The sequence below is a fragment of the Carassius auratus genome, unplaced genomic scaffold (assembly GCF_003368295.1).
Source record: "Carassius auratus strain Wakin unplaced genomic scaffold, ASM336829v1 scaf_tig00216099, whole genome shotgun sequence".
NCBI classification, from domain to species: domain Eukaryota; kingdom Metazoa; phylum Chordata; class Actinopteri; order Cypriniformes; family Cyprinidae; genus Carassius; species Carassius auratus.
This window is the reverse complement of record NW_020528408.1, coordinates 20,440-48,244: the sequence shown is the minus strand read 5'-3', so window position 1 is coordinate 48,244 and position 27,805 is coordinate 20,440. Positions and strand designations below refer to the sequence as shown.

The 27,805-nt window shown below is 35.8% G+C and overlaps 3 protein-coding genes across 3 annotated transcripts; 1 reads left to right on the top strand and 2 right to left on the bottom strand.

Annotated features, from left to right (window-relative positions):
* Positions 1-319: 319 nt before the first annotated feature.
* On the bottom strand, positions 320-3,823 carry LOC113097059 (class I histocompatibility antigen, F10 alpha chain-like). Its single transcript, XM_026262286.1, has 6 exons — positions 3,666-3,823; positions 2,106-2,363; positions 1,725-2,003; positions 1,234-1,524; positions 810-932; positions 320-333 (listed from the first exon to the last, which is right to left on the bottom strand). The coding sequence occupies exons 1-6, from the start codon at positions 3,712-3,714 to the stop codon at positions 329-331; spliced, it is 1,005 nt and encodes a 334-aa protein (XP_026118071.1). The 5' UTR covers positions 3,715-3,823; the 3' UTR covers positions 320-328.
* Positions 3,824-7,305: 3,482 nt separating this feature from the next.
* Positions 7,306-18,027, top strand: LOC113097050 (histone-lysine N-methyltransferase SETD1B-A-like). The gene is made up of 18 exons (XM_026262278.1): positions 7,306-7,348; positions 7,482-7,624; positions 7,787-7,885; positions 8,418-8,682; positions 8,835-8,956; positions 9,073-11,085; positions 11,197-11,352; positions 11,499-11,586; positions 11,870-12,045; positions 12,166-12,256; positions 12,480-12,902; positions 13,602-13,820; positions 14,640-15,800; positions 15,960-16,126; positions 16,878-17,003; positions 17,148-17,267; positions 17,434-17,571; positions 17,714-18,027. The coding sequence occupies exons 1-18, from the start codon at positions 7,306-7,308 to the stop codon at positions 17,885-17,887; spliced, it is 5,724 nt and encodes a 1,907-aa protein (XP_026118063.1). The 3' UTR covers positions 17,888-18,027.
* Positions 18,028-18,725: 698 nt separating this feature from the next.
* Positions 18,726-23,926, bottom strand: LOC113097062 (4-hydroxyphenylpyruvate dioxygenase-like). The gene is made up of 14 exons (XM_026262292.1): positions 23,787-23,926; positions 23,669-23,695; positions 23,415-23,477; positions 22,941-23,045; positions 22,751-22,793; positions 22,579-22,661; positions 22,392-22,481; positions 21,956-22,059; positions 21,702-21,779; positions 20,198-20,360; positions 20,038-20,109; positions 19,794-19,916; positions 19,485-19,601; positions 18,726-19,314 (listed from the first exon to the last, which is right to left on the bottom strand). The coding sequence occupies exons 1-14, from the start codon at positions 23,787-23,789 to the stop codon at positions 19,204-19,206; spliced, it is 1,182 nt and encodes a 393-aa protein (XP_026118077.1). The 5' UTR covers positions 23,790-23,926; the 3' UTR covers positions 18,726-19,203.
* Positions 23,927-27,805: the final 3,879 nt, after the last annotated feature.

The window sequence follows — 27,805 nt, the reverse complement described above, 5'->3', positions numbered from 1 at the left end:
AAGTCAATAGTCATGACAAATTTTTTGTTTCATACTATAAATTGTCTGTTATTGTATCAATTATCATTGTGATGGTGTCATAACAACATTTAAATGGCACCCAGTAAGCAAATTCTGAGTTTAATTTTGTCCTGACATTAATGTGTCTCATTTTTCATGTTTCCATCTAAAGCAGATGCTGAAATGAAAATAAATAAATTAAAAAAAAGTATTTTTTTGTCCTCATGTAAAAGTTTTTTTAATCTGAAAATGAGCATGTTGATGAATTTATATTGCTGGATGAAACTGTGTACTCACATTGAGTAGGGGAGTATATAATCCCAGATCCTCATCCTGAAAAAGAATGAGTTAAACCATAATTAATAAAGAATATCACAGAAACATAAAACTACATATGGTGAACTTTGAAAGAGTGTCTTTAAAATCTCAAAATTCATCATTTGAAACACATTTTAAAATCAAACATTGCATTACCATGAAAATGGTACATCAAAATTATGTTACAAAATTTTTTCAGTCATGAATTATAAAAATGTAGGTTTGGATCATGCTGAAAAAAATATGAGTGACCGTTAAGAGGATAAGAATGACATGCTGGTGTTGCGAGATACACAGGGACTGTTTTTATAGGCTTTATACAGTATACAGATAAGTTGAGTGTGACTCTTGAAGGCAGCATCATATCCTGTTGTTCTACCCTTTTAAGAATTTATCTTCAAGAAAATAATTATGCCTAATACTTCCATCCACTATATTTTTCTAACTGACCATTAGATCATATAATGAACTGGACTGAACAGATCATTTACCAGCAGCTCGTCTCTTCCTCCGTATGATGAGTGCAGTTATGATGAGAACAGCCACACACATGAACACCAGCACACTGAAAACTACAGACTGACTGAAGAATGCTGGGTCAGATTCAGCCACATCTGAAAGTGTGGTGAGGATAATAAGATGAACAACAGAAAAAGACATTTTTTAAGCTACAGACAGATAGTGGAATAGTGACAAATGATTTGCAGCACAAAAAAAAAAAAAAAAAAATTCAATAAATTTATAATAATAATGTTATTTAATGTAATTTTGTAATATATTGCCATTTTTTCTTAGCTGCTACTCGCAAAATTTTATTGTATTGTATATAATGACAGTAAAGGATATTGAAACTAATGTCTGCTTTGTTGTTCGGTGAATTTTTGTTCTTTTAATGGTTTGTTAGTTTTTCTTTACCAAATGTAAAGTCCAGTTTGTTGTCCAGACTGAGGTGCTTCATTGCGCAGTTGTATTTATGTTCCTCACGTAGCTCTTCTTCACTGATCACCAAACTCTTCCTCATCTGATACGTTCCGTCTCCGTTGGGCAGAATCTGTCCTCCTGTGATCTGATCATCATCCACAGGCTGACCATCTCTGAACAGGGTCAGGTTAATGTGACGGGGGTAAAAACCAGTGGCCAGACAGCTGATCTGAAGCCCATGAGAGTCTGAGAGTGTCTTCCTCATGAGTCTGACTCTGGGTTTCACTACAGAGGAGAATAAGTAGTGTTACTGTTGTTAAACTGTTGGGTTCATTGCATCAGCTATTAATTTATAGTAATCATAAAACAATGCATTAAAAGTCATATGTATTTTCCGTCAGTGTCTCAGCCATTTTTATCAAATGTTTTTATTTATTTATTTATTTTTTAACTTATACTGAAGTTAATCAGGTTGATTCTCTCACCTTTTCTCATCAAATTGCTCTTTTCCATATTCAGGTACCTTTGCAAAACTTTAATGCAAGTAGGATGATACAAATTTTCATACATAAACTTTACTTTATTTAGTTTTGTTTGGTCCCATGATATCATCCATGGCTTTTTTATCTGGATATCTTTTTTTTGTGTGTCAAAAATTAACTCCTCCATATTTTGCCCTCCAAAAGCATCCCAGAAATGAACTGGACCTGGTTTATAATCATTCAACAATTCACACCCAGCAAGTCTCTGTTGAACATATACACCTTCAAATGAAGGAAAGAAATAAAGATTTATTAGTCCTCACTGACACAGCACAACATAAAATGTATTGAACCGAAAATTGAAATGTAGCCTATAGGTCTCACCAGCTGTGTGATTTTGGAGTTTTTTAAGATAAAATACTCGATTTTTCATGCCAGTGTACATATCACCAAACACAAGACCAGCATCACTTTGCTCTTCTTCGAAGTATTTTGCATCACTATGAATGCGATACACAGGTTTCCATGTAACTGAGTCATAATATCCTATTTGCAAATCATCCAGCATCACCACAACACTGAACTCAGGAAATTGTGTTTGTCCATCTATGTATGTAACCAAAGTCATCAATGAGTGAGAACCTGTGGATGCACAAAAATAAGCATATAATATCAATGCAATATCAATTTAGATCATTACGTACAACTACACATTACTGATCACTAAAGAGACAAAGAAACAGTGAGGGCATTTTTATTTGATTAGTGCTTTTGTTTAGTGAACAAGCCAAAGAAGAAAAAACAAACCAGGCCCATCTAACATCTGGCATTATAATGAATGTACATTAACAGCGTGCAGCGGTGATCCAAAGTGTGGGGTAAAGTCCGTTTAAAAAAAAAAAAATCTCATGTTCCAGTTAAACTTAATGTTGCCACATTTTTCAGATGAGATAAAAAAAACAATACGCATATTTTCAAGAAAACAATAACTTATATAAATCGATAAAAAACAACAATACAAATTGATAACATATAATTAATTTTCTATTTATTAAAAGTAATATAACATGGTGGTCAGCTATTATTTTTAATAGTCAATTTATTTTCAGATCATCAGTAATCAAAGTTAACAACCATTGTACCATTCAGATCTTGACTGGTACAATGGTTCAGTGATGACATGACACTTTCCAATGACTTGCATAATTTTTACATGTTTCCCATTAACATTAATTACTATGGAAGACCAACGGTTAAATTGAATAAAACTCAAGCAGTCAGAATAAACTAATTTCACCATATAAAAAACGAGGTTGTTACACTTTTTACAGATGTTACCTTTTTTAAATGAATTTACAAGCTATACTAACAATATCGACTGAAATGTTTATTGTGATATATAAATATATATATTTTTTTTGCTATGTCACAGCCTTATCTAGGCTATATCACTCGCTAGAACATGCAGATTAAGTAATAGTAAAAAGTTTTGTCATGTTCTAAGTCATTTAAAACCACAATTGCGGTCTGGTTTCTACAAGTTTCACTTAGAAGCAAAAATCTTGTTTTCCTCAAATTTTGTGTATAAATTATGTGTAAATATTCCCAAAGTCTCTGACAGTGATATTTTATGCGATACGTGATTGCTAGGTTTCTGTAAATCATATTTCTGTAAATTCCAAATTACTATAGGAAAAAAAAAAAAAATCTTACGTATTACTTACTATTACTAAGTAATTAGAATGTAAAAAAAACATTTATGTGAGGAAGAGTAGCCTAAATGATGACGGAATTTGCTATATATATATATATATATATATATATATATATATATATATAGATAGATAGATAGATATTTTTTTTTTTTTTGACCACCCACATCAAATAGACATTTTACATTAAATCAAATTAAAAAGGCTACAGGAAAGTTATAGATGAACTTACCTGCACTGACGACTTTCCAGCATGACAACATATACACAAACATGAACATTTTGTCAATTACTTAAGGAAAACAAGTAGCCTACTCTTCTACAATGTTTAAAACTGTTTCCAAGTTTTTTCCACTGTCAGAGAAGACGAAAGTTTTTGCAATCGATATGAAGTGCTTTTGTTCCTCTTTAGGCTACTAGCCTGAAAGTTTCACTTCTACAGACCACATAGTTAGATCTCTGTTGATGTCAGCTTAGACGCTGAATAGGACAGTTAGCCTAATAGCCTAACTAAAAAATAAATAAATAAATAAAAATAACAAAAGTACAAAGTAAAATTGAAAAATACAAAACGGAAGCCCTAAGCATTATTACAATTTTTCTTTCTTGTTTTCACACGATGATGACGGCTTAATTTCCACGTAGTCTTAACCTAATCACTTTGTGTGTGTGTTTAAATGGTCTAACAGAACATTCAACACCGCCTTCTGAAAGATGCAGATCAGCTAACTAAAAATCTTTTAGGCTTAGGCAGTGTCATTTTTATAGAATGTTTGGTTGGCTTATTTTATTTTGATAAAATAAAATTTTCAGTTTTTCTTTCGTTTTGGTAATCTGTGAATTACATCATATATATTTCATGAATAGTGCTATTTATTCAAATGAATGTGCTTTTGTAAAGGTGTTCTCCATTCATAGCGTACTATATTTTTGCTATTTTATTTTAGCTTTATTTCAATTAGCCTAATGTTTTTAATAGTTTTGGTTCATTTTAACACTAGACTGGCAAAACATCCATATAACTGCACACAGCACACTTTCAATTTTCCAGCTGTTTCAAGAAACAAAAGATGGTGTCTTGTGTTTGACGGGGGCTACTTGGACGGGAGAGGTGGAAGAAACAAAAGTTTGTCCCAGTGTCTAGTTGGTGTGCCTATGTATAGCCACCAGAGGGCACTCTTCGGAGTTTTCGTTTGTTTCTTCTTCTGAACTTCAGTTCCCATCACCCTTTGCCTGGACTATCAAATCTCATTCATTACTTTCAGCATCTTCTCGTTTACGTGGTTAACTCTTCCTGATATATACCTGGTTTCCTCTGTCTTTTGTTCCTGGTTCATTACTTTCTGTTACATGTTTTCCCTTTTTGTGTATTACTTTGTATATGTGCATGTGCAATGCTGAATGTGCAATTTGATCTTCTTATTTAGGAGCATTCTGTGACAGAACAAACCAGCCACTTCAAGATCCAGCTATTTACTTTGTTTGTTTTTGGACTATGGATATCTGGATATCTCCTTCTGCCACTATATGATTTTAAATACAATAGGACAAAGGGGGTAGACAGGACATGAAGACAGTGGATTGAGGAAGAAATAAAGCATAACATGAGGAGAGGGGAGGAGAAAAAAACAACCCCCAGACTATGCTCCTCTGTAAGGATCTTTAAACGATACGATATTTACCGATATTGAATTTTAAAGCCAATATCGGCCAATAATATCAAGCATCCCTAGTTGTCTAAATATGTGTTTCTGCCCCAAGAGACAGGCGTCTGGGACTGGGATATTATTTGAAGTGTTACAGAATGCCTGCAACCTTTCTGAGAGTCACTAATCAGCATAATTCAACAATGCGTAAACTTTGAACTATTTTGATGGGATTTTTTTTTTTACATTTTTGGGAAGTTACGTTTTTCATTTTCTGCACGACTAACAAAAATGACTGATGGATTGTTTTGGCAAAAGATCTACATGTATGCAATGTTTGTTCTTTGGTGGCTAGCGTGACTTGAAATGTGAGTTATAATTACTCAATCTCAACATACTTGATTAACCTACATGTAGAGTTACTACAAGTTACTAAAAATTGTACAGTAAGTAATTACATAACTCAGTAGACCTACATACTTACTTTGCACCTCTGCCATGCAGGACCCATGTGTTCCCAGTTCAAACCCAACTTAGCACATAAATATGCCTTGCAGGACCCATATATGTGTTCCCAGATCAAACCCATGCCCACTTTGCTCATAAATATGCTATGCAGGACCCATATATGTTTTCTCAGTTCAAACCCATGCCCAATTGGCCCATGCCTGTCCCTTATGGGATATATATATATATATATATATATATATACAGGGGCGTAGATTACGCGGGGGATTTATCATCACGGAACTTCGTCCCCCACACTTTTTCGGGCAGGTGTGTTCGTGTAGAGGTTTTCAAGAGCTGGTGTGAATAAATATAGATTTAAACTCAAAGAGACAGGATAGTCTGCGAATGACCTGAGGTTTTTTCGGACCCAGAAGGCGAAATGAACATCACGGAATGCTAAACACTCTGTAGTGTGTGTGTCTCGCATAGAAAGTCATACCACGAAACTCCTAATATGGACAACAGCGTCCAGCTCTCTCTGTATGAAAACAGTTGTTTTCGGTTTTGTTTTTTCCAAGTCCAAAAAAGCCTGCATTTATTTGATCCAAGTACTGCAAATCAGTGAAATTTTGAAATATTTGTACTAGCCTATTTAAAATAGCTGTTTTCTATTTGAATATATTTCAGAATGTAATTTGAGATTTCAAAGTTGAATTTTTTTTATGCATCATTACTCCAGTCACACAATCCTTCAGAAATCTGCAAAAAAAAAAAAAAAAAAAAAAAATTATGATAATGTTGAAAACAGCGGAGTATAATTTTTTGACAGTTTAGAAGAGCAGCATTTAACTGAAATAGAAATCTCTTGTAAAATTATGTCTTTATCAGCACTTTTGATCAATTTAAAGAATCCTTGCTAAATAAAAGTATTAATTTCTATAATTTATATAAAAAATACTAACAATAGTCCCCCTCACTTTTGAAAAGATGGCTACGCCCCTGTATATATATATATATATATATATATATATATATATATATATATATATATATATAACAAATTCAATCTTATATGAGAGTTCAGTATGTTAACCATGTGCTGGAAAGTACCCACATTTTGCTGTCCCAGTATAATTTATTCTTATTAAATTACATTGAAATAAGCTAAATCAGCAGATTTTTTTATTTTTATTTTGATATACAGTAGTAATTGTGTTGTTTTGTCTGATATGTTTTTAATCTATCATTTATGTATTTGTTGAGTAATTTCCATAACGTAAAATTCTGTTAAAAAAAAAAAAAGTTTCCTAATTTTACATCCAACTCCACCCCGTTACAACCCACCTTGATCGCAGAGTAGGTTAAACATGTTTAGAGATAATTATATTTTATAACTTTTATTTGGGATTAGCGACTATAATGACGATGATGATGATGATGATGATGATGATGATAATAATAATAATAATAATAATAATAATAATAATAATGTCACGTTTATTTATTCTAGCAGATATTTCGTCGTAAATATTCGCTAATGTTTATAGTATTTGATTTGTGATCTTCGGTCTTCTCTCAGTCTGGTGACAGTGCGGGTGTGGCGCAGGTTCCTCCCACCTGTTGTGTTGTGCAGCAGTGATGCTCTGCTCCTCTTGGGAGACACGTAAGACCTTCAGTGTACTCCTGACAACAGCCTGCTGATATTTACAGGAAATATCGTTTTAATCATCGTCTTATAAAGAGTTATTTACTATCATTGTACAATGACTGCGAATCATGAACGAAAGCGTCGAAAAGGAGGATCAACGGAAAGATAACGGTAAGAAATAAACCTGTAGCCTATCAAAAATACCTCATAGTACTAGGCCTACTTAGTGTATTCATGACTCAGAGCTTCCGTCGTGCGCAAACGCTACTTAGTTTTCACTGTGTGCTTTGATTCTTAATTTTAGATGCATTAGTCAACACCGAGAGTTGTGATCCCCTGAAAGAGGCAATTCCAAACTGGACTTGTTATAAACTGATTTTTGATCCGGTTTTGATCGGCGGAAGTCAGAAACTGTACCGCTATGATGGACAGCACTTCAGCGCACCGGTGAGTTCATCTTGTTAAAAGCAGAACAAAAAAAAAAAAAAAAGTACAAAATTAGTTATTAGTTATCCAACTTAATGAGATTTAATCATACTGTATTTATTTACACTGTCTAGTTGTATTCTGCACTGTATATATGAAGCTTACGTAATTGTTGTCCGCCAGCATCCTGAATGTTTCCCTGTGGATGTTATACGAGATCCTAGAATTGCATGTTTTTGGACAAAATTCAAGGAAGCAGATCTTCCAGTCCCCAAATTCAAGGTAAGTAGGCTATTATGTTAATTAAAGGCAAACTTTCAAAATTAATAATCATGTTACTCTCATGTTTAATTGGTATTGACTTTCTTGGTGTTTGGGTTAACGCTGAGAAAATAAAATTTGTAAAAATATTTTTTAATGTTTGTATCTATCTATCTATCTATCTATCTATCTATCTATCTATCTATCTATCTATCTATCTATCTATCTATCTTAATATTGTTATTTTTTTAAGAAAGTTGATTGTGTCTTTTTTTGGGATCAATCCTACCCCAACACAACTAATTCTAGAAAAATCAATACAGCAAATTTAAGATGTAAAGATTGATTCAATAAAATATAATTGTTTTATTCATGAGGTCTCTGAGATCCCAAACAAGTCTTTTAACATCATCTGTAGTATTATCAAACTTAAAGCAATTTCTCAAAAGTATCAAACAGTTGTTAATGTATGCTAATTAACATTTCCTTTGGGTTTCTCACATCCAAAACACAACAACAAAAATAATGCCATATGTCAATAATTTTTTTTTAGGTTGATGAGTATTATGTTGGAGCACCTAAGGAGCTGACATTTGCAAGGCTTAATGACAACATTAGAGATGGATTCCTATCTGAAATGTGTAAAAACTTTGGAGAGGTTCAAGATTTGAAAGTTGTATACAATCCAAAGAATAAGAAGCATTTAGGAATAGCAAAAGTTGTTTTTGAATCTGTAAAGGCAGCAAATAATGCAGTTAAAAACCTCCACAAGACTTCTGTAATGGGAAACAACATCCATGTAGAGTTTGACCCAAAAGGTAAGTACACATCTACCTCAATTTCTTTCTATTATACCTTATCTGTATCTTCTAAATGAAATATATCATGAACATGTCTGTGCAGTCTGTTTTAATTATAGCATTTACTGTATTTGCATGCATTACATGATTCATGATCTTCATTGTTTTAGGTGTGAAGAGGAACCGATACTTCAAGATGCTTGTTAGTGGTTTATATACACCTTTCACACTCCCTGTTGGAGAAGAGTCCTGGGGACCCCAGTCACCATCCTCATTCATCGACTCTTTAACTGTGAGTACAATACCATAAGCGTTGCTAATTTTTTATTTTTATTATTATTAAATTTCTTTGTTGAAACCTTGGATTTATTGTTTTAGTTCACTTGTAAATATCTTTCCTCATTCCAGGAGTGTGAAACACTGAAGAAACTGACATACACATTATCATCATCATCATCCTCAATATGTAATGGTTCCCCTTCGTTGGATTGTTCTACTCCTTTATCCATGGATACCGCCTACTCCAGCATGCATCAGGACACACCTAGTAGCTTCTGGCAGACCCCTCAATACCAAGATACCCCCTGCACCCCTTCTCTGACCCTCAGTAGACCAGGCACACCATCTCAATGTGAGGAGACCCCAAATGAATCAACACTGATAAACAGTGCCTCCAATGTCCCTTTTATTCAATCCATCCCAAACATCTCGCAGCTTCAGCCTGATCATGCGACCCAACCAGCCTTAAGTAAACCTAGCATTATTCAAGGTGCTGTGCAAAACTTTTGGAAGTTAGGTGGAGCGCCTTGTCAAAATGGCAGTTTTTCAAATAGGCAGAGAACTCCAGCACACAATCCTCATTTTATTAACCATGTTCGTAGAGGACACCAGGTCAGACCTCAGGAGAGCAAGTACCAAAATGCATATAACCGTAGGCCACAGCACCACTATATACATAGACCAGTATATAGGGGAGCTCACTACCGCTCTGGATCTGCAGCCAATCAACTGCCTTTTAGAAAATTTCAGGATGCTCCAACCACACTGTCACATTCAGATAAGCTCACAGGCAAAAACTTTACTGGCTCAGCCAACGACCTCAGTGTTAATCACAGATCTGTTGGTGAAAATCCTCCTTCACTTCCTAATTTACATATACTGCCTCAAAAGGCTATTGGAGTGGATGTTGGTCACATTATTCTTGATAAACATAGAAATGTAAATAAGTCAAAAAATAATTTCAGTGGTCCTCAAGTACCTTTTAAGACAACCCATGAGGTGAACCAAAATCATTGTCCACCACAAGGCCAGTCTTCTCACACTTATGCCCCAAACCCGCGTTCTTTCTCTGAAACCCCAGAAGATCTTTCAGAGCCTACAGGGCACAGTCCTTCTCCTGAATCTGAACTTCCTGCTCTGGAATCAAAGCCTGACAGCCTGGACTCTCGCATCCAAATGCTTCTTAGTGGTGGAAGTCCAGTTCTGCTTCTTCTGAACCAAGAAATTTCAGACTCAGAGTCTTCAGCTACTGAAGAGCATGGTCCAGACTACAATCCTCAACCTTCTCCCAAAGCTCCCAGCCCCTCTCCTTCTCTTACCACAGAGGTTGCCCTAAACTGTGACCAAACATCATCTACTGGGAGTAATAATGGCTCTCATCCAAGAGAATGTTTATCTGGTATTGAGGATGTGAGTCTCACTTCAGTCTGTGATGTGGGAAAAGAAGACCATGAACTTCAGTCAGCTAAGAAGCCCAAGGTCATCCCAAATGAAGTTGAAGATGCTTCAGATCAGCCGTGTAGTATACCAGTAATCTGCAGTAACAGGAGCTCTCCTCCGACAATTCCTCAGATGCTACCACCTCCAATCCCTATATCTCCATCTGTTCACTTTCCCTGCCTTCCATCTCCTAATTTACCCTCAAAACTGGGTCCTCCTCCACCAATGGCTCCATTGTTACCTGGATACACTCTGCCTAGTTCGTCTTGCTCATTGTACCCTCCTCCAAAGATCCAACAAGTTTGTAGGCCACCCAACTGGAAGGGTAGCCAAGTACCTCTTCCCATTCCTACTAGAATAACACAAGGGCAAACCTCATTCACACCTCCCTTCCTCCCTCCAACCTTCAATTTCATGACTCATCGCCCACCATACCCTTCCGCTGGATGTTTATCTACAATGTTGAGGTACAGACCACCTTGGCCTCCACCCCCCATGCCCAGGTTTGATCCCTTAGTACCTCCACCGGGTTATGTACCTATGAATGAATCACCCCACAAGGCAACGGTGGATGGAGTTCTAGCTGTTGTCGCTTCAGAGCTACGGGCTATCGTGAAGAAAGACATACATCGCAGAATGATTGAGATTGTTGCATTCAAAGCGTTTGATCAGTGGTGGGATGATAAAGAACAGACGGCTAAGGTGGGATTTATTTTTTTATTTCAGCTGTAGTGACAGAGCGAGTAGTGTCAATCTGTATTTCCATTAACATTTCAACATTGTTTTCATAAATATCATATTGTGCACGTCCAGATATCCACCCCAACTGTTAAATCAGGAGGACCTAAAGATACAATGCTCAGAGCAATGGAGCACAGCTTAAAAATAGGGAATGCAGGGGTTGAAGGCTCTGTATTGGGCACAGGAAAAATAAGTCTGCATGGTGGCATCAAACTACCATCTTTTAAGGTACAAATTTGGCACTACAAATTTTAAGATATACTGTACCACAGTAGAGCTGATCTAGTATGTATTATGCACTTCAGTATTGTCTGCACTATCATATATTTCAGATCAAAAAAGTTTTATGAGTTTTGATTTGTGTTTATGCTCAGTTAAAGAGGAAGGATCCATTAACTGAGGCCTCCGGTGATGTCAAAAGGATCTGCCCTTCTTCTGGTCTTGAGCATTTGGAGGATGAAGGTTAGTTTGGAATGCTGTTTCACTTGGTTTTAAAAAAACCCATGATGTGAGCATGGGAAATTATCTGTTTTCTATGGAATCCTACCTTACTACCTTAGAGATAAAAGATGACTGTGACTTTATATAGTATCTTCCGATCGTGGTGCCACAATGGAGCTTTATTTCTTTTATTTTCTTATTTATTTTATTTTTATTTCTTATAGCACCTGTGTCCACCTGAATTTGCATTCTACTTAAAGTAATCTTGCACAATAACAAAATTTGGTCAACCTTTATTTTGTAGAATCAGAGCAGCAAACAACCCTAGATATTATTGAAGAGGACACAACCAAAACTTCCAGTGAGGACACAATGGTCAAACGCAGGCATTCCAGACCTCTGGCATTAGATAGTGAGGAAGAAGGCGACGAAGAGGTTTCTGACAAAGCAGAGAATCCAAAATCTCATGTGTCTGCTCAGGTATAGTTTCACTTTTATGAACAAAATGTACTTGTGTAAAAAGTAATATTTAGACTGAAATTGTGATCAATTCCCTGTCACAAATGGACACGAGTTTCATGTTGTCATTGTGTTTTTCAGGAGGGTGATGAGATGAAAGTTGATGAAGTACGTCAAGATGAGAAGAGTGTTCCTAGTGGTATCACAGAGGATGAAGATCTCTCAGATACAGGTATTCATTGAAATATTTTATATATATATATTTATATATATATATATATATATATATATATGTATATGTGTGTGTGTGTGTGTATATATATATATATATATATATATATATATATATATATATATATATATATATATATATATATATATATATATATATATAATTTTATTTTCTATATATTGTATGACAAATGTATTGTATGTGTTTTTTTTATATCTTTCAGATACTATCAGTCACACAAGTTTAAACTCATCTGCTTCTAAAAGCCAAGGATACGACTCCCTAGACTCTCCCAGAACTGTCCCTGACTCCTCAGATTCTTCTCCATCTGGTATGGACTCCTCAGTGTCCTCTATATCTGTCTTTGACTCCTCAGATGACAGCAGCGATGATTCCTCAGACTCTTTGTCTTCTGGGGAGGACGATCAGTTGGATGGTGAAAATTATCTTCCTGAAACTCCACGTGAGGACAGAACAATAGAAGAGACTATATGGATTTCTTCAGATGAGAATGAAAATGAAAATGAGGAGATCATTCACACTCCTGTTTACTCGTCTTTTACACAATGGGAAGAAGATCTTGACCCCCCTGTGACCCCTTCTGCTCCAGATTTAATAGAAAGTGATGATGACCATGAATTGTTCGGTTAGTTTATAGATTTTTATATAGGATAGATCTATAGATATATATTAGTGCTGTCAAACAATTAATCGCATTTAATCGCATCCCAAATAAACGTTTTTGTTTACATAATATATGTGTGCTGTGTATATTTATTATGTATATATAAATACACAAACATGCATATATATATTTCAGAAAAACAGTTATGTTTATATATTAAATATATTTATTTATAATATATATAATAATTATATGAATATAAATATAGACATGTAAATGCATGTAAATAGTTTCAAAATATATAATAAATGTGTATGTATATATATATATATATATACATGATACATATACACAGAACACACATATTATGCAAACAATTTTTTTTATGTGATTAATCGTGATTAATCTCGATTAATCACTTTACAGCACTAATATATCCACTAGAGGTCACTGTTTAAACAAAGCCGTGAATCTTTTCTTTATCTGCGTTGTGTTTTTTAACTGATTTTTGTTATTGTATCATTAAAATTATTTTAAAAGGAGAATGTTTCAGTGTTCAGTTATCTGCCCATCAGTTTTTTTTTTTTTTTTTGAAAATTCTTAATATATTCTTATAGTTATATCAGAGCTAGTTTTCTAATCCAACTGGTGTAGCAAAGCATTTAGAAATATTTTAATCATCATTGTGGTCAAATGTAACTTGTGGTTCGGCTCTTGCAGATTTGGATCCAGCTACCACAGAAGACCCAGAGGAGGAACTGAGCGTAACAGTTTATATGCAAGGTCTGAAACTACCTGAGCCTCTCAGATACACCTTACAGGACCCAGTCAAACACTGTTTAACAAACAAACTAAAGCTCCCAGACCCAGCCATATTCTTCTCAGACCAGGAGTCAGAGCTGCCAAGCCCACCATCTCCAACATACAGAGGATTGTCAGGTATGGTTTACTCTTCACTGATCCATTTCACATTTCTATTAGTATGAATTTTTTTTTTTTTACATATCTTTCATAACTTCTTATAATACACTTTTGTCAACATTAAGTTTACACAAAATAGCAAAATTTAGCTAATAAAAGGAAAAGAAAAGGATAGTGCCTTACAACCCCACAGTGAACAAGCCGAAAGCCACATATTTTGTCATTTATATGACATTTGATTTTGATTTTCTAGTTTGTACATATCTAAGTACAAAAATGTACAAACACATGCTCATACATTTACATGTAAATATGATCATTTTACCATTTTCTTTTTATTGTAACTGATTTAACATTTGTCTGACTATTGCTAAAGCGTCTGTATCTAAATAATAATTATGTTATTATATATTAAATAATATATATATTTCTATATTTTTATATATATTTTTACATGCAATAATATATACGAAACTTATAGGGCTGCCATTAGATACATCCTATATATGTATAATAATAGTCAAAAACTAATCTGGTTTTTGCACCAACAACGAAGTAAAAACACATCTACATGCAAAATATTTACAATACAGTATATGGTGTTACATTTTGATAATGCTACTTTTCATTATACATTATTACTGTGATATTGGATAATTCAGCTATGTTTAACTTTTTTTGTATACAATTGTTTTGTAATTTTATATTTTAAACCATTTTTGCATTATATAGACTGTATATTTGCTTATTTGTAAAAAAAAAAAAGATATTCAAATAAATAATCAACAGTTAATCAAGTAGTTGTTAGTTGCAGAATCTGTATCTTTCTGCTTTCAGATGATTTGGAGACACAATACACTTGCGATTCAGAGGACCAGAGAGTCATTACAGAAACACTGGAGGATTCTGAGAACCTCAGACCCATCACACCCACCGGATCCTTGTCTGACACGGACTCTGACATGGAGCTGGGACGCCGATTTTCACCTCTTACTATTGATGAGGTGGAGCTGCCTCACACACCTGGGGGATGTCTGGAAATGGAGGAGACCGAGGATCATATTCTACCTCCGGGACCCCCTACACCCCTACCACCTCCTCCCTCTCCCACAGGCGTCCAGGAACTTTCCTCCTCACCCATTTACCACTGTCCTCCTCTCGCTTCCTCATACCCCACGTATGAGGAAATACCAAAAACACCAGGTCGGGTCAATGGAGCACGCCACGTTTATCACTCTGAGGGAATAACACCAGCGGGATTACTGCAGGAGACCTCACTGAGAATGGGAAGCCCCTGTAACCCCGTCCTGTCTCCATGTGCTGACAGCGGGATCCCAAGGACTCCAGGGAGAGACATGTCTCTATCTCCACCTGTCCGAACCCATAGAGAGCTGTGGGCTAGTGCACTCCCTCATCACAACTCAGAGGTGCAAACTAATCATTCTAGTATAAAAACTAGTCGTGCACCTCATGAGTGTCATGTCTCCTCGCGTCGAACGGCTTGTTTAGACACAGCACGCTTGAAAAGGCGGCGAGAGCGGCTTAAAATGAGAAGACGAATGATTGAATTACAACGCACAAGACAATCCACAAATCTAAATATTAATTCGCCCTTACGAGTGAACAATGCGACAACAAAATCTTCTTCAAATCGGGTTTTGGGGCCTTTGGATTGTGTCTCAGACATTAGGGACGAACAATTACCACCAGAAGCCCATCGGGAGAAGTGTTCAGTAGTAGACAAACGCCAACAGAACGAGAATCAAAGGCTTCAGGTGTCGTCTTATGTGTGGAGAAGGTGGAGAGAACCATCATCTACACGTCGCCTCCTCTTCTCTCCTCGTTCTGAGAGAAGAGAGAAGTTGGTCCTCCATGCTGTGTGGACTAAAGGGGTGAATGAGGAGGAGATCAATCACCTGAAGGCCACTTATGAGAGGCTTGTGGTGGAGGATAAAGAATGTGATTGGTTGAACAGCACACGCTGGGTCCCACATCCTCATATCCTTAGACACATAACACGCGTCATAGTCACAGTACTTGATAATGTATTTTTTATCCAGTGGACTAAAATGTTTGAAAATATATGTTAAAGTATATTTTCAAATCTATTTTCGATATGCATATTGCTCTGGTGTTTGTTCCTTGACTCTGTTGCACCAACCAGCACTGCTGACGACAGGCCAAGAAGATGGCGGGATGGCGTCAGGAATCATGTGACAGGTTGTGCACGCAGTGAGGGTTATTACTTCATCAGCAAGAGGGAGAAGCTGCGATATCTCAGGGATGAACTTTCCGCTTCAGAAGAGTTTGTTTCAGATAAGCAGGTGAGAAAGAAACAGGGTTGTTATCGTTCACTAAAACCTTAACAAAAGGTTTTAGGCAATTGAAATAAAGCTGAAATAAAATCAAATATAAACATTATATGAAAAACTTCAACAAAAATGATGCTGGATTGGAGCTACACGAAATAAGTTGCAGTTGAAATACTAAAATGACTGGAACTGAAATAAAATGTAATCAAAGCTATATAAACCCATCAAAACTAAAATGACAAAAGCACATAAAACGTATTAAAGTGACAATGAAAAGGGAAATTTGAATAAGTAAAAACTAATAAAAATATGAATAAACACAGTTATAGTAATCTAAAAATAATGCTGGAAAGAAAATTATGCTTTATTTATTTGTAGGTCACGATTACCATTCATTTGTAAATAATTATATAATCATGTTTAAAGACTTTAAAAATATAATCCGTTATTTATCTGCATCATGTCTGTGATTTAAAGATGCACTTAGTCATTTTCTCACTTCAAAAATCTTTTAAATGAAAACTAGACTACAAAAATATTTGTATTCTACCATAGCCGACATGTTATGACATAATCATGCATGTTTTCCACTTGACCAATTTACCGTCATGAACAAAAACTTGATGCATCCACACCAGTATGTGTCAGTATAAAGTCCAAGACCAAGATGTTTTCTTGAATATGTCATATCTTGAAACTCATGACTCCGTGCAACTTTAAAAGCATTTTACAGTAATTTGAGATTATGTGCTGATCTCTGCAGGGGAAAAGTGTGCCAGCTCAGATTCCATCTTCATCCAGATCAGGATCAGAACTCCGAGCAGAACAGCGTCGCCTGTTGTCCTCCTTCAGCTGTGACAGTGACCTCCTCAAATTCAACCAACTCAAGGTGAGGCCAGCCGTCTCAAAAACAGCATAACACAATTTAAGAGATTCTGGAATCACCAGAAATCTATTTTACTACTTCCTTTTTTTTGGCATTTTTATTTTCTATTTGGTCCACAAGAAATGTAAATATTTTCCCTCTTCACAGTTCCGTAAGAAGAAGCTGCGTTTTGGCAGGAGTCGTATTCATGACTGGGGGCTGTTTGCAGAGGAGCCCATTGCTGCAGATGAAATGATAATTGAATATGTAGGCCAGAGCATTCGACAGGTGAGATACACAGTACACAAAACTGAACTTAAAACACATATATAGAGATTTTAGCACTTATTTCTGATTTAAAACAGTGAGATCTTTTTCTTAAGCTATGCATGTAAATGTCAATTTCCAGAATATATTTTTTATTTTATTATTATATCCCTAATTCTGCTTGTAGGTGATCGCAGACATGCGTGAAGGGCGCTATGAAAAGGAAGGTATTGGAAGCAGTTATCTGTTCAGGGTCGACCAGGACACTATCATTGATGCAACCAAGTGTGGTAACCTGGCAAGATTCATCAATCACAGTTGCAATGTAAGATCAAACTGATGTTTTTATAATACATTGTCAATATGATAAAAAAAATAATTATTTTTGTTGTTTAGTGTTTAGTATGACTGTAATTAATTATTTTAACATTTTATGTTTACTGTCTTTGTGTTTTTTTTTTTCATAGCCAAACTGCTATGCCAAAATCGTCACTGTCGAAGCTCAAAAGAAGATAGTCATCTACTCTCGGCAACCTATTAATGTAAATGAAGAGATCACGTACGATTACAAATTCCCTATTGAGGATGAGAAGATCCCCTGCCTGTGTGCGGCGGACAACTGTAGAGGAACCCTCAATTAGACAAGGACTCATCCTGCACACTCAAAGTATTAGCAGTAAACATGATTCATTAACTTTAAGTCTGTGAGGAATAAGGGTTTTAAACATATTCACATAAATTCGGAAAATGTCCAGAGCAAAACCTTCAGGGCATATTTGAAGTTCTCTGGCAAAATGTGATTCTCATCATGTCAATTATTAGATTGTTTAGATTAAAGTTAAATATGCTTTCATGAGTTTTATTGTGAAATATAAATGAAAATAAAGTATATGTATTTTTCCAAATAAGTGATTTTTTGTTTGTTTATTTTGCATGCTATCAAACTTTAATTCACTGTTTAGTATTACACTTGGCAATGAATGATTGAACATATACCTTCATTACAATAATTCAAACGAGATTTGATTACCTTATTTTGCAAAAAAGGATAAAAAAGGATTCACAAAGTTGACTAACTAGTGTTGTCAAATAATTTTCAGTTGCTAAAGGAAGGCTGATTTGTTACTAAAAGTTGGTAAATGATGTTGTGATGTCATTGCGCGATGAATTTATTGCTAACACAAAATTGCATCACAACATAAAATCAGAAAAGTATTTTTTGTTAATTCAGATTTTTTGTAAAATAATATGCATAATACATTATTAAAATATAAACAGCTATTTTATTTAGCAAGGAGGGCGGCTATGTTGAATACAGCTTTTAAACCCACATTTCGCTTGTGATGAGCATAATTGTATTTTTATCAAAATAGAAAGGAATACTAGACATTAGGATACAAACACATGTTTGTTCTTTATTCAGTTATATTTATAGTAAATAGATTTTTAAAGACACGAAATATATAGGCACGAATTACGACTCTCGTTGTGAACTGTTGTGGCATTTTTTTCAGCGAGATTTCAGTGTGCTGTGTTAAAATCCAAGAAAAAGGTTCTATTCTCATGAAAGGAATCTTTTTATTGTGCTTCATTTGCAATCAAGGTGTAATTTTGAAAATTATGCATACAGCACGTGTAAAAATACAGGATACGTAAAACAATGAATTCTATTCCAAAAATATCATTTCCACTTCCATATTATAATATAATTTCAACCACAAAATGGTGTTAAACATGATATATAATTTGAGATATAGTGTAAATGAAACATTTCGATTTTTCTAAAGGTCCACAAGGTCAGATGTGTCTGTGGTTGCAGAAACACTTGGGTACAAAATATATTGGCACATGCTTAAAAGCCAAACTAAAAATATGATTAAGTAAAACATCAGAGAGTTTACTATGCATATTTCTAAATATGTGTACCATGCATTTACTGTAAATAGAAAGAGCCAAGTCAGAGTTTCTGTGATGTGCCATTAGGTGTAAGGATGGTGAGGTTTCCTCTGGCATTCTGGTCTGCTTCAATAGCCTCAAACAGAGATTTAAAATTTCCAGCACCAAACCCCTAAAACAAAAAAGGACTGTACTGTAATTTATGTTTTTGTTTTTTCCACATAGTAAGAAATGCTACATATCTATGCATTTAGGAGACATTTCTGAAGAATGCAAATTTATCTATGATGCACAACACTTGCACTGAAACAGTCCGTGAACTATTGATAGATTCTTGCTTACTTGGTGGTTGTGTCTCTGGATGACCTCCAGAAACACTGTAGGCCTGTCCTGTACTGGTTTGGTGAAGATCTGGAGTAGGTAGCCATTGTCATCAAAATCCACCAAAATTCTAAGTTCCTGTATAAAGCAATGCCACACTGTTTTCACATTCTATTTCAGACTTGCTACAGAAAGTTGCATTCATGTGCGTAGACTGTTAGCTGGCCTATTACTCTTTGCTGCATTTCCTTCAACTAAAATGTTTCAATTTAGTTCCTCCTCCTCCTTCTTAAAACACTTTGATTACCTGAACTGGAAATATTGTCTTACCTCCAATATCCTGATGTCCTCAACAATTCTGACTTTGGAAAGCTTCAGCTTCTCCCTGAGCTGCTGGTAGTAAGTGTCAGGCACTGTCATGAACTCCATACCACGTTCCTTTAGGTTACGGATCTGAAAATAGATTCAAAATGCCAAGTAAACTTTTTCAGCATTCTCAAAGAACAACGTAAACCTTTGCACGCTGCCTTCTCTATCAATGGTGTAAAACCTCTTATTGCTGTGGTTTACTCACTGCTGTGATGATGTCAGAGGTGTTCATGGCGATGTGCTGAACCCCTGCACCACCATAATACTCCACATACTCCTAAAAGGAGAAAAATAGTCAGATAAATAGATGCATGCATTGTAGAGTTGAATGTAAGTACAGTAAATGTAATGTCTATAATACATGCCTGAATCTGGGACTTGCGCTTCCCCATGGCTGGTTCATTAATTGGCATTTTCACAGTTTCTTCATAGTTGGCCACTACTATGGAGCGCAGCGCACTGTAGTCAGTCTGCAACTGCTTGTCATCTACAGACCAGAATCTGTGGAACAGCAGGTTCCTCTGATACCTTCATATAAACACGCACAGGTCAATTTAACACAGTGATGCTGATTTAAAGCTGCAGTAGGTAGCTTTTGTAAAAATATATTTTTTACATATTTACTAAACCTGTCAATATGTCCTGACAGTAGAATATGAGACAGATAATCTTTGAAAAAAATCAAGCTCCTCTGGCTCCTCCCAGTGATCCTATTGCCATTTGCAGAAACTCCATCGCTCCCGTTAAGAAACAACCAATCAGAGCTGCGGTCCGTAACTTTGTTTGTGTTCAAAATGTAGAAAAATGTATATAATAAGCGAGTACACCATGAATCCATTTTCCAAACCGTGTTCTTGGCTTGTCCTGAATCACTAGGGTGCACCTACAATAAGTGTTTATATTCAGACTATTTTAGATTGCTTCAGGGGTACCGCGGCGGAGTAACCCAGTACCTTTGTGATTCTTCATAGACATAAACAGAGAGAAGTAGTTCCGGCTACGATGTTCTTCCACAAGACGCAAGCAGTTCTGTTTATTAACCGCTAGAGCATCAAAAGTTACCGGCTGCAGCTTTAAAAATCAATGGCCAAAACACAATTTATAAGGGATCACAAGGTTAGAGTCTTTAAATGTTTGATAAAAATGAACTCTAAAATTTCCCTTTTAAAACAAAATAACTTAAAGTATAAATCACTAATAATTAATTTATTTTTATTCCTTAATCATTTATTATTATTTAAAATAATTAGTGTTTAAGCATGAAAATAGAAAATAGATATCTTGGTTTAAGAATATTTGTTCTGAAAAACAAATCATTTTTTCTGCAGTGTACTATATGTTTAAGTGCTGGACATGATGGCATGTGGTCTGGTTTAGATAATTTTGCTGTTCCCACCCCTCAGCACCCTCTTCTCCTCTTTCTCCCCCTCCTTGCTGTGTCTAACTGTCTCCAGATGGTGTCTCAGACCCTTTGGAAATCATTTTGCTGAGTCATAATTACTATGGTGTTTTCTTGCATAATAATCAGTCGTCCACTACCAAAGATTAAATTGCAGCCATGCCATCTGTCGTCTCCATCTATTCTCTCTGAGACTCTCTCTTCTGATCTTTCCTCTCTGTCTTCACACCATCCTCACCATGGAGACACACTGCTGATCACTGGGGAGGGGCTCTCGGTGTGTTCTGACTGGATGGGATGGATGGGGAGTTTCCCCCTAAAGACTTGTGCTGTTCTGAGCGAGTACCTTCGTGACTTCTTTTATGCTTTTCGGTCTTAACAACCCTGGCACAGAGGTCTGTTGCTGTCTGCCTGTTTATATGTATGAATTTTGAAATAGGTTCAACAATGTGTTTAGTAAAGTTTTATACCACTCCACTACTGGCACCATCTCACTGTCAGGCTGATTTCCAACCACATGGTCAATGAAGTCCAGCTTCCCACTTGGCCTGGGAAAGAAAAATCACGTTAGAGACTAAGAAGATGACACTTATAGAAAACCATCCAAGTGTGATCTGAGATATGGACCTCTTATATGTTAAGATCTGGACAGATCATTTCACCACTGAACAATACCAAACACAAATTAACCATATTTATCATACAGTATTAATACTACACCCACAGTTTTGCTAAGAAAGGGTCGCAGAACAGAGGAGCATGGAATCCTGGGAGGAAGAGCCCATTATATCCTGCCCGCTCTACAAATGTATGAGTGGTATCACCATACTAAAACAATAAGGAAAGATATATCAGAGAAGAATTATGACACACACACACACACACACACACACACACACACACACTACCGTGTAAAAGTTTGCGGTATATAATATAATTTTATGTGTTTGCAAAGCAGCCATTATTCCAATGTCACTTCCATGAACCTTCAGAAATTATTCTGACATGCTGATTTGGTGCTCAAAAAGACATTTCTTGCATTTGAAATTGAAATGTTTGATAAAATATAAATGCCTACTAAAATTTAGATTAATTCAATATATTCTTCCTGAATTAAATTATTAATATGTTTTAAAAAAAGATCCTGACATTATACTTACTGTCTGCAGCACTGCGAGCTTCACCCTGCCGAACTTATCCTCCACAACATGAGGCTCTTTAATGATGATGGCACCTCGTTCTCTCGCTTTCTGTAGAAAAATAAGAAAGCACTGAGTTATTATTGCAAATGATGCCCAGAAAGCACTTTTAGGAAATGAAACATGAGAAGTAACCATTAGCATTCACCTCTACCAGGAAGTCACAGTTCTCTACAGTGAAAGCTACATCTTTGACACCATCTCCATGTTTTACCAGGTGATCTCCCATCTCTGTTCAAGGAAAAGGACAGATTATATAGTATGGTAGACAATCGAATATAAAGAATATTCTACAATGCATTTACAAGTCTTAGTCTTACCTTTATTACCAGGATTCAAGGCAGAGGTGAAGACATAAATTATCTACAGGAAATAGTTATTGACATAAACAGTGATCGAAGAACATGTTCTGAAGATTAATTTGGCAAGGCTCTTACAGTATGTATTAAACGCTCAATCCATAAGTAATGAAGAGGATGGACAGGAGTAATGACACAATTTGACTCTCACCTTCCCCTGTTTCACCACATGAGACACAACATCACGACTACCCGTCTCCAGCCCACGATACGCCACGGGCTCAAAACCCAGCTTGTTACAGTAATAAGATGCTGCCTGAGAACATCAGAGAGAGGAAAGCAAAGGAGAAAATTCCTTATCTGTTTCTACATATCTAAAATTTAGAAACATTATACAAACAAAATTCGCAGACTGATACTTCAAAGCTAAACTTTAGATGTATTTAACTTTCTCTACATGTAGGCTATAATAGTATGGTAATGGCGCCATCTAGTGGCGAGATCTAAGAGTTGCCCAAAATGTCTCAATATGGAACACATTAGTGAGTGGAGGATGGTGGTTTCTGCAGCTGCAGGCTTATTTCTCCCACCCCTGAAAAGAGCCAATAGCATTTCCCTACAGGACACCTCCTCTAATATTCACAAAAAAAATACAATTTATAAACTTATTTTGTTAAAGAATTACCTGTTTGGCATTTCCAACCCAGAAAGTGAGATGATCAAAGCAGACAAACTTGCCCTGCTCGTGCTGTTGACATAAATAAACGCAATTACAGCAATGATCATGATTTCTTATAGGATATAATCTGAATAGTGTAATGATGTTGCCTACAAGTATAATGAGAAGCACATGAAGACAAGTTCAGAATGCATATGGCAGTGAAATATCAGTATATTGGGAGAAGGAATAAGGGCAAGTTATTAAAAATAATGACCTACCTTTTCACCTTTGTCAGTGTAGGATGTCTACAAAAAAAGCAACGAGAAATGAAAGCATGTTTAAATTGTTCAGACAGTCAGTTTGCAAATCAAAGTCATCTTAAAAATGAAGTATTACCATGTTTTAGTGGTTTATGAAGGTAGCTTCTTCTTGGGTCAGTGGCAGAAGTGAGGAGAGGTGAGTGCAGATGCTGCAGATGTGAATTTGTAGTATGTGAGACTCCGCCCACTGGCGCTCCGGAGAGAAGGAGAGCAGCAATCAAGATGCTCTACTGCTGAATATAAGTAACTATTTTATTACACTGTTTAATATACTAATATAGTTTCTAATGTAATCTCATCAAATAATAATAAAATTAGTTTAATATATAAATACTAGGATTTTAAAACTTTGCAGTTTGTATTAATTAATAAGTCCAAAGTAAACAAAGGAATCTCTAAACATACAAAATCAGTCAAATATATCCCCAAATAAGTGATCTTCAGAATTTTATCTCATTTAGAAGATAAGCTGTGTTTTTTATTTTATTTTTTTTATTTTTTTTGAGTGCTTTTTCATGTTTTGTGAAGTTGTTTGTCTACAAGAAAAAGAGGAGGCACAGAGTTCCTTCAACCCTATTGGCCAGTTGAGTTGCTCATGTAGTTTTCCATGCAAGTATGCAAGACCAAACCATTCAGATCTGTAATCATGAAGTTTGACACACTGTTTTCTATCTTTGGTCAAATTTGAATCACATTTAAAGTTAAACTTATCTATTAATTCTTACATTGACAAAAAATATTTCCACCCAGAACTATATTTCCTTTTAAATCAGTTTGTATTTCTATTTAAATGTACACTACTATTTCATTAAACAATTAAATAATTGTTGATCCAGTTATTTTAACTTCCTTTTAATTCAATTAATATATATTCGCCTGAGTTCATTTTAAATATGGTAACAATTAATGCAAATGATTCTAAAGAACTGCAGTGTCATTCTGACGCCCAAAATCCAGACTCCTCCCTGTCACTCCCCTTCCAACTAGAAAATGCCTCTTAATAGCAAACAGCAGGTTTACTGCTCCAGCCTATTTTGAATAGTTAGCAAAATGCTGTTAACCCACTGGGGACTTCATTAACAGTGTTTGAGATGATGCTCAGAACAGTGTTGATACTCAGGACAGTTATATCAGGTGTGATGTAACTTAATTATTTGCATTTACATTTACTCATTTAGCAAACACTTTTATCCAAAGGCACAGGAATATGTTAAATGAATAAGTCTTTAATTTAAGATAGATAGATAGATAGATAGATAGACAGACAGACAGACAGACAGACAGATAGATAGATAGATAGCATATGGTCATATTGCTACTGCTATTGTGAATCCCTGTAGTGTGAAACATGTACTATGTGTTCTCAGAAGTCCAAGCCTACTGAGAGCAGGTATTTCACCTTACACATGACATACTGTACACTCGCAATAGCTGAAATTTACATGAGCAGATATGTAAGCTGTTGATGCACATGAGGCATGTTTCCCCAGAGAACTGTGAGTGACAGTCTGTAGCCAACGCTGATTGGACAGCTACAGTTCTTGAGGGAAATACAGCGCTGTTGGGCTCTCCTAGCTCAATCTGAACTATACACAAGTCATAACAGAGATCAGAGGAGAACGAAGAAACAACAATGAGACAATAAACCACGAGACAAGCTGTAAAAAGATTATGAAACAAGCATGAGGAAAGGAGACAAGTAAAGTTAAGAGAACAAATCGAGCTAAACACCATGAATGAGCCGACAGCAGAAAATCCAGCCATCCTGGAGAAGTGGTTGCAAAAGAGGAGAAGCAGAGAAGACAAAGAGAAGGAGGAAATGAGCATGCAGGTTGAAGCTGCGGAACATGCTGTCCGTGAAGAAATGGAGGAGAAGATTGAAACACCAGAGACGGTCACAGAGAAAGAAAAGCAGGGTAGAGTCCATTCAGTCTTTTCTATGGTGAGGAGTCAGATCAGAGCGCAGGCCGGTTTGGATGGTCAGTGCATGGGCTTACTGGGTGTTGTAAACCAACTCACCAAGGAACTAGAGAAGAACAAGAAAGAACAAGAAGAACCTGGACTCACAGTTGAGATCAGCTCATCTGAGGAGAACGCAGTGGATCAGGTGGCCCAGAAAGACACCGAAGAAGACCGGATGACAGAAAAAGGAGAAAATAGTAAGGAAAGAGAAGAGATATGTGTGACCTTGTTGGAAGAGATATTGTTGAACTTGGAGTCATTAAAGAAGGATTTTAGACAGGAGCTCGCTCAGCTTCGCCATGAGATGCAAAGCTACACAGACCAAGCGCTCTGCGGCCTGGAGACCCGCTTAACTAACTTACTGAGAATACAAGAGCTGGCGCGCACAACTCCCTCGGCTCTTCCGAGAAACCACACAGTCGAATCCACGGAGACCAAGAAGCACAGACCTCCCAGCATGCCTCCTCTGGGAACATCTAGAAGACGAGTGCTCAACCGCACAATGACCACTATCACCCCGAAAACTTGCTTACCTTTGTCCCTGGGGCCCCGCTCCAATTCAGAGCCACTGGGGGGTTGGGGGATTGAGACCGCCAACAGAAACGGTGCTCACATGTTGCTGAGGAGAGACCAGGTGGTAAGTCATCCTCCTGGGCCATTGCCTCCTGCTCTACCTCCTGCACAGAAAGGCAAGAAGGCTTTGCGAAGCAAGACTCGCATTGGTAAGCCAACATGCTAATGGGGTCTGTGATCCAAACACACACTAAAGGGTCCATCAGGGCGGAAACCATCATTATTCGGAACTTTCAGAATCAACGAAAGAGATCGCAAAATAAAATTGTTCGATATGAACAGCTGCAAAGAGAACTAAGGAACAGAATGGTTCTCTTCTGTGTTATTTTGTGTTGTTTGTCCATGAAACTTTTGATGACCTCCAAGAAAAATCCTTCTAGAGGACTCAAAGAGAAGACAAACCGTGGAGGTGAATTGTGTGTATAATGCTGATTTCTAAGACATAGTGACAAAGTATACAAGATGAAGTACAAATTAATTTCTTATAGTTTTATCACCTAGGTGCTATAATTTTACAATCACATTGCACAAAATGATTTTTGTTACTGAATAAATATATAAATATAAATATCATTATATAAACATATATTTAGATACTAATCTATGTATTTAAATTTGTTGACCAACTGCATAAATAAAATATACATGGGTGCACATAAAAAAAAAATTAACTGCTTATATGTTATTTTGTATTTTGGTTAATCTGTAATCAAAGAGGTGATTTTATAAAAAGTGTCAATTAACTTTTTATTTTATTTTAATTTTTTATATACATGAATGTTTTTTATATACATGGGTAGATGTTATGCAATTATACTGTCCGTAATAAAGAAATTAATGATAAAGTTTCTTTAATTTGTTTTATAATTAATTTGTATACATTTGCTTACAGTTCCACTAGAACTTATAATGTGTTCATTGCATGGATTAAATTTGTCTTTTTTTTTAAATTACATTTCAATTACAAAGCTTCTATTTAAATATATATATTAAAAGTTTCCCTAGAAAATCCCCATATCAGATTAAAACACCCTACAACTGCACAAAATAATTTCAACAGTTCTTATAATTATTCATACAGTACAGGGGGCTCTGTGACCCCACAAAACTGGTTTAAGAATGTGGCTTAAAACAAACAAAAACACACAAGAAAACTAAAAACAACAGAACCAGAATAAAACATCAATTTCTATTAAAGTGTCAGATGTTTATGCACATCTTCACATTCCTCTGCAATATTTAGGTACACAAAAATATTATTATTGTAACATAAACTGAAAGGGTGTTAGATCTCAAAGATTTACAAACCAAAACTGAGAATACAACTCACTTTTCCACAAAGCATTCTCCACAGCATTCTACAAAAGAGAGCATAATTGGGATTTTTCAGTCATGACTTGTTTTTATACAGTCTATGGTCATGACGTGATGGTAGCGACACCTGCTGGTCAAAACAATGCAATATCTACAATGATTCAGCCAATTTTAAGCGTTCGCATGAAATTAACTTTATTAATCCTCAGTTTTTAAATATAATGTTCAAAATAAATAAAATTGTGA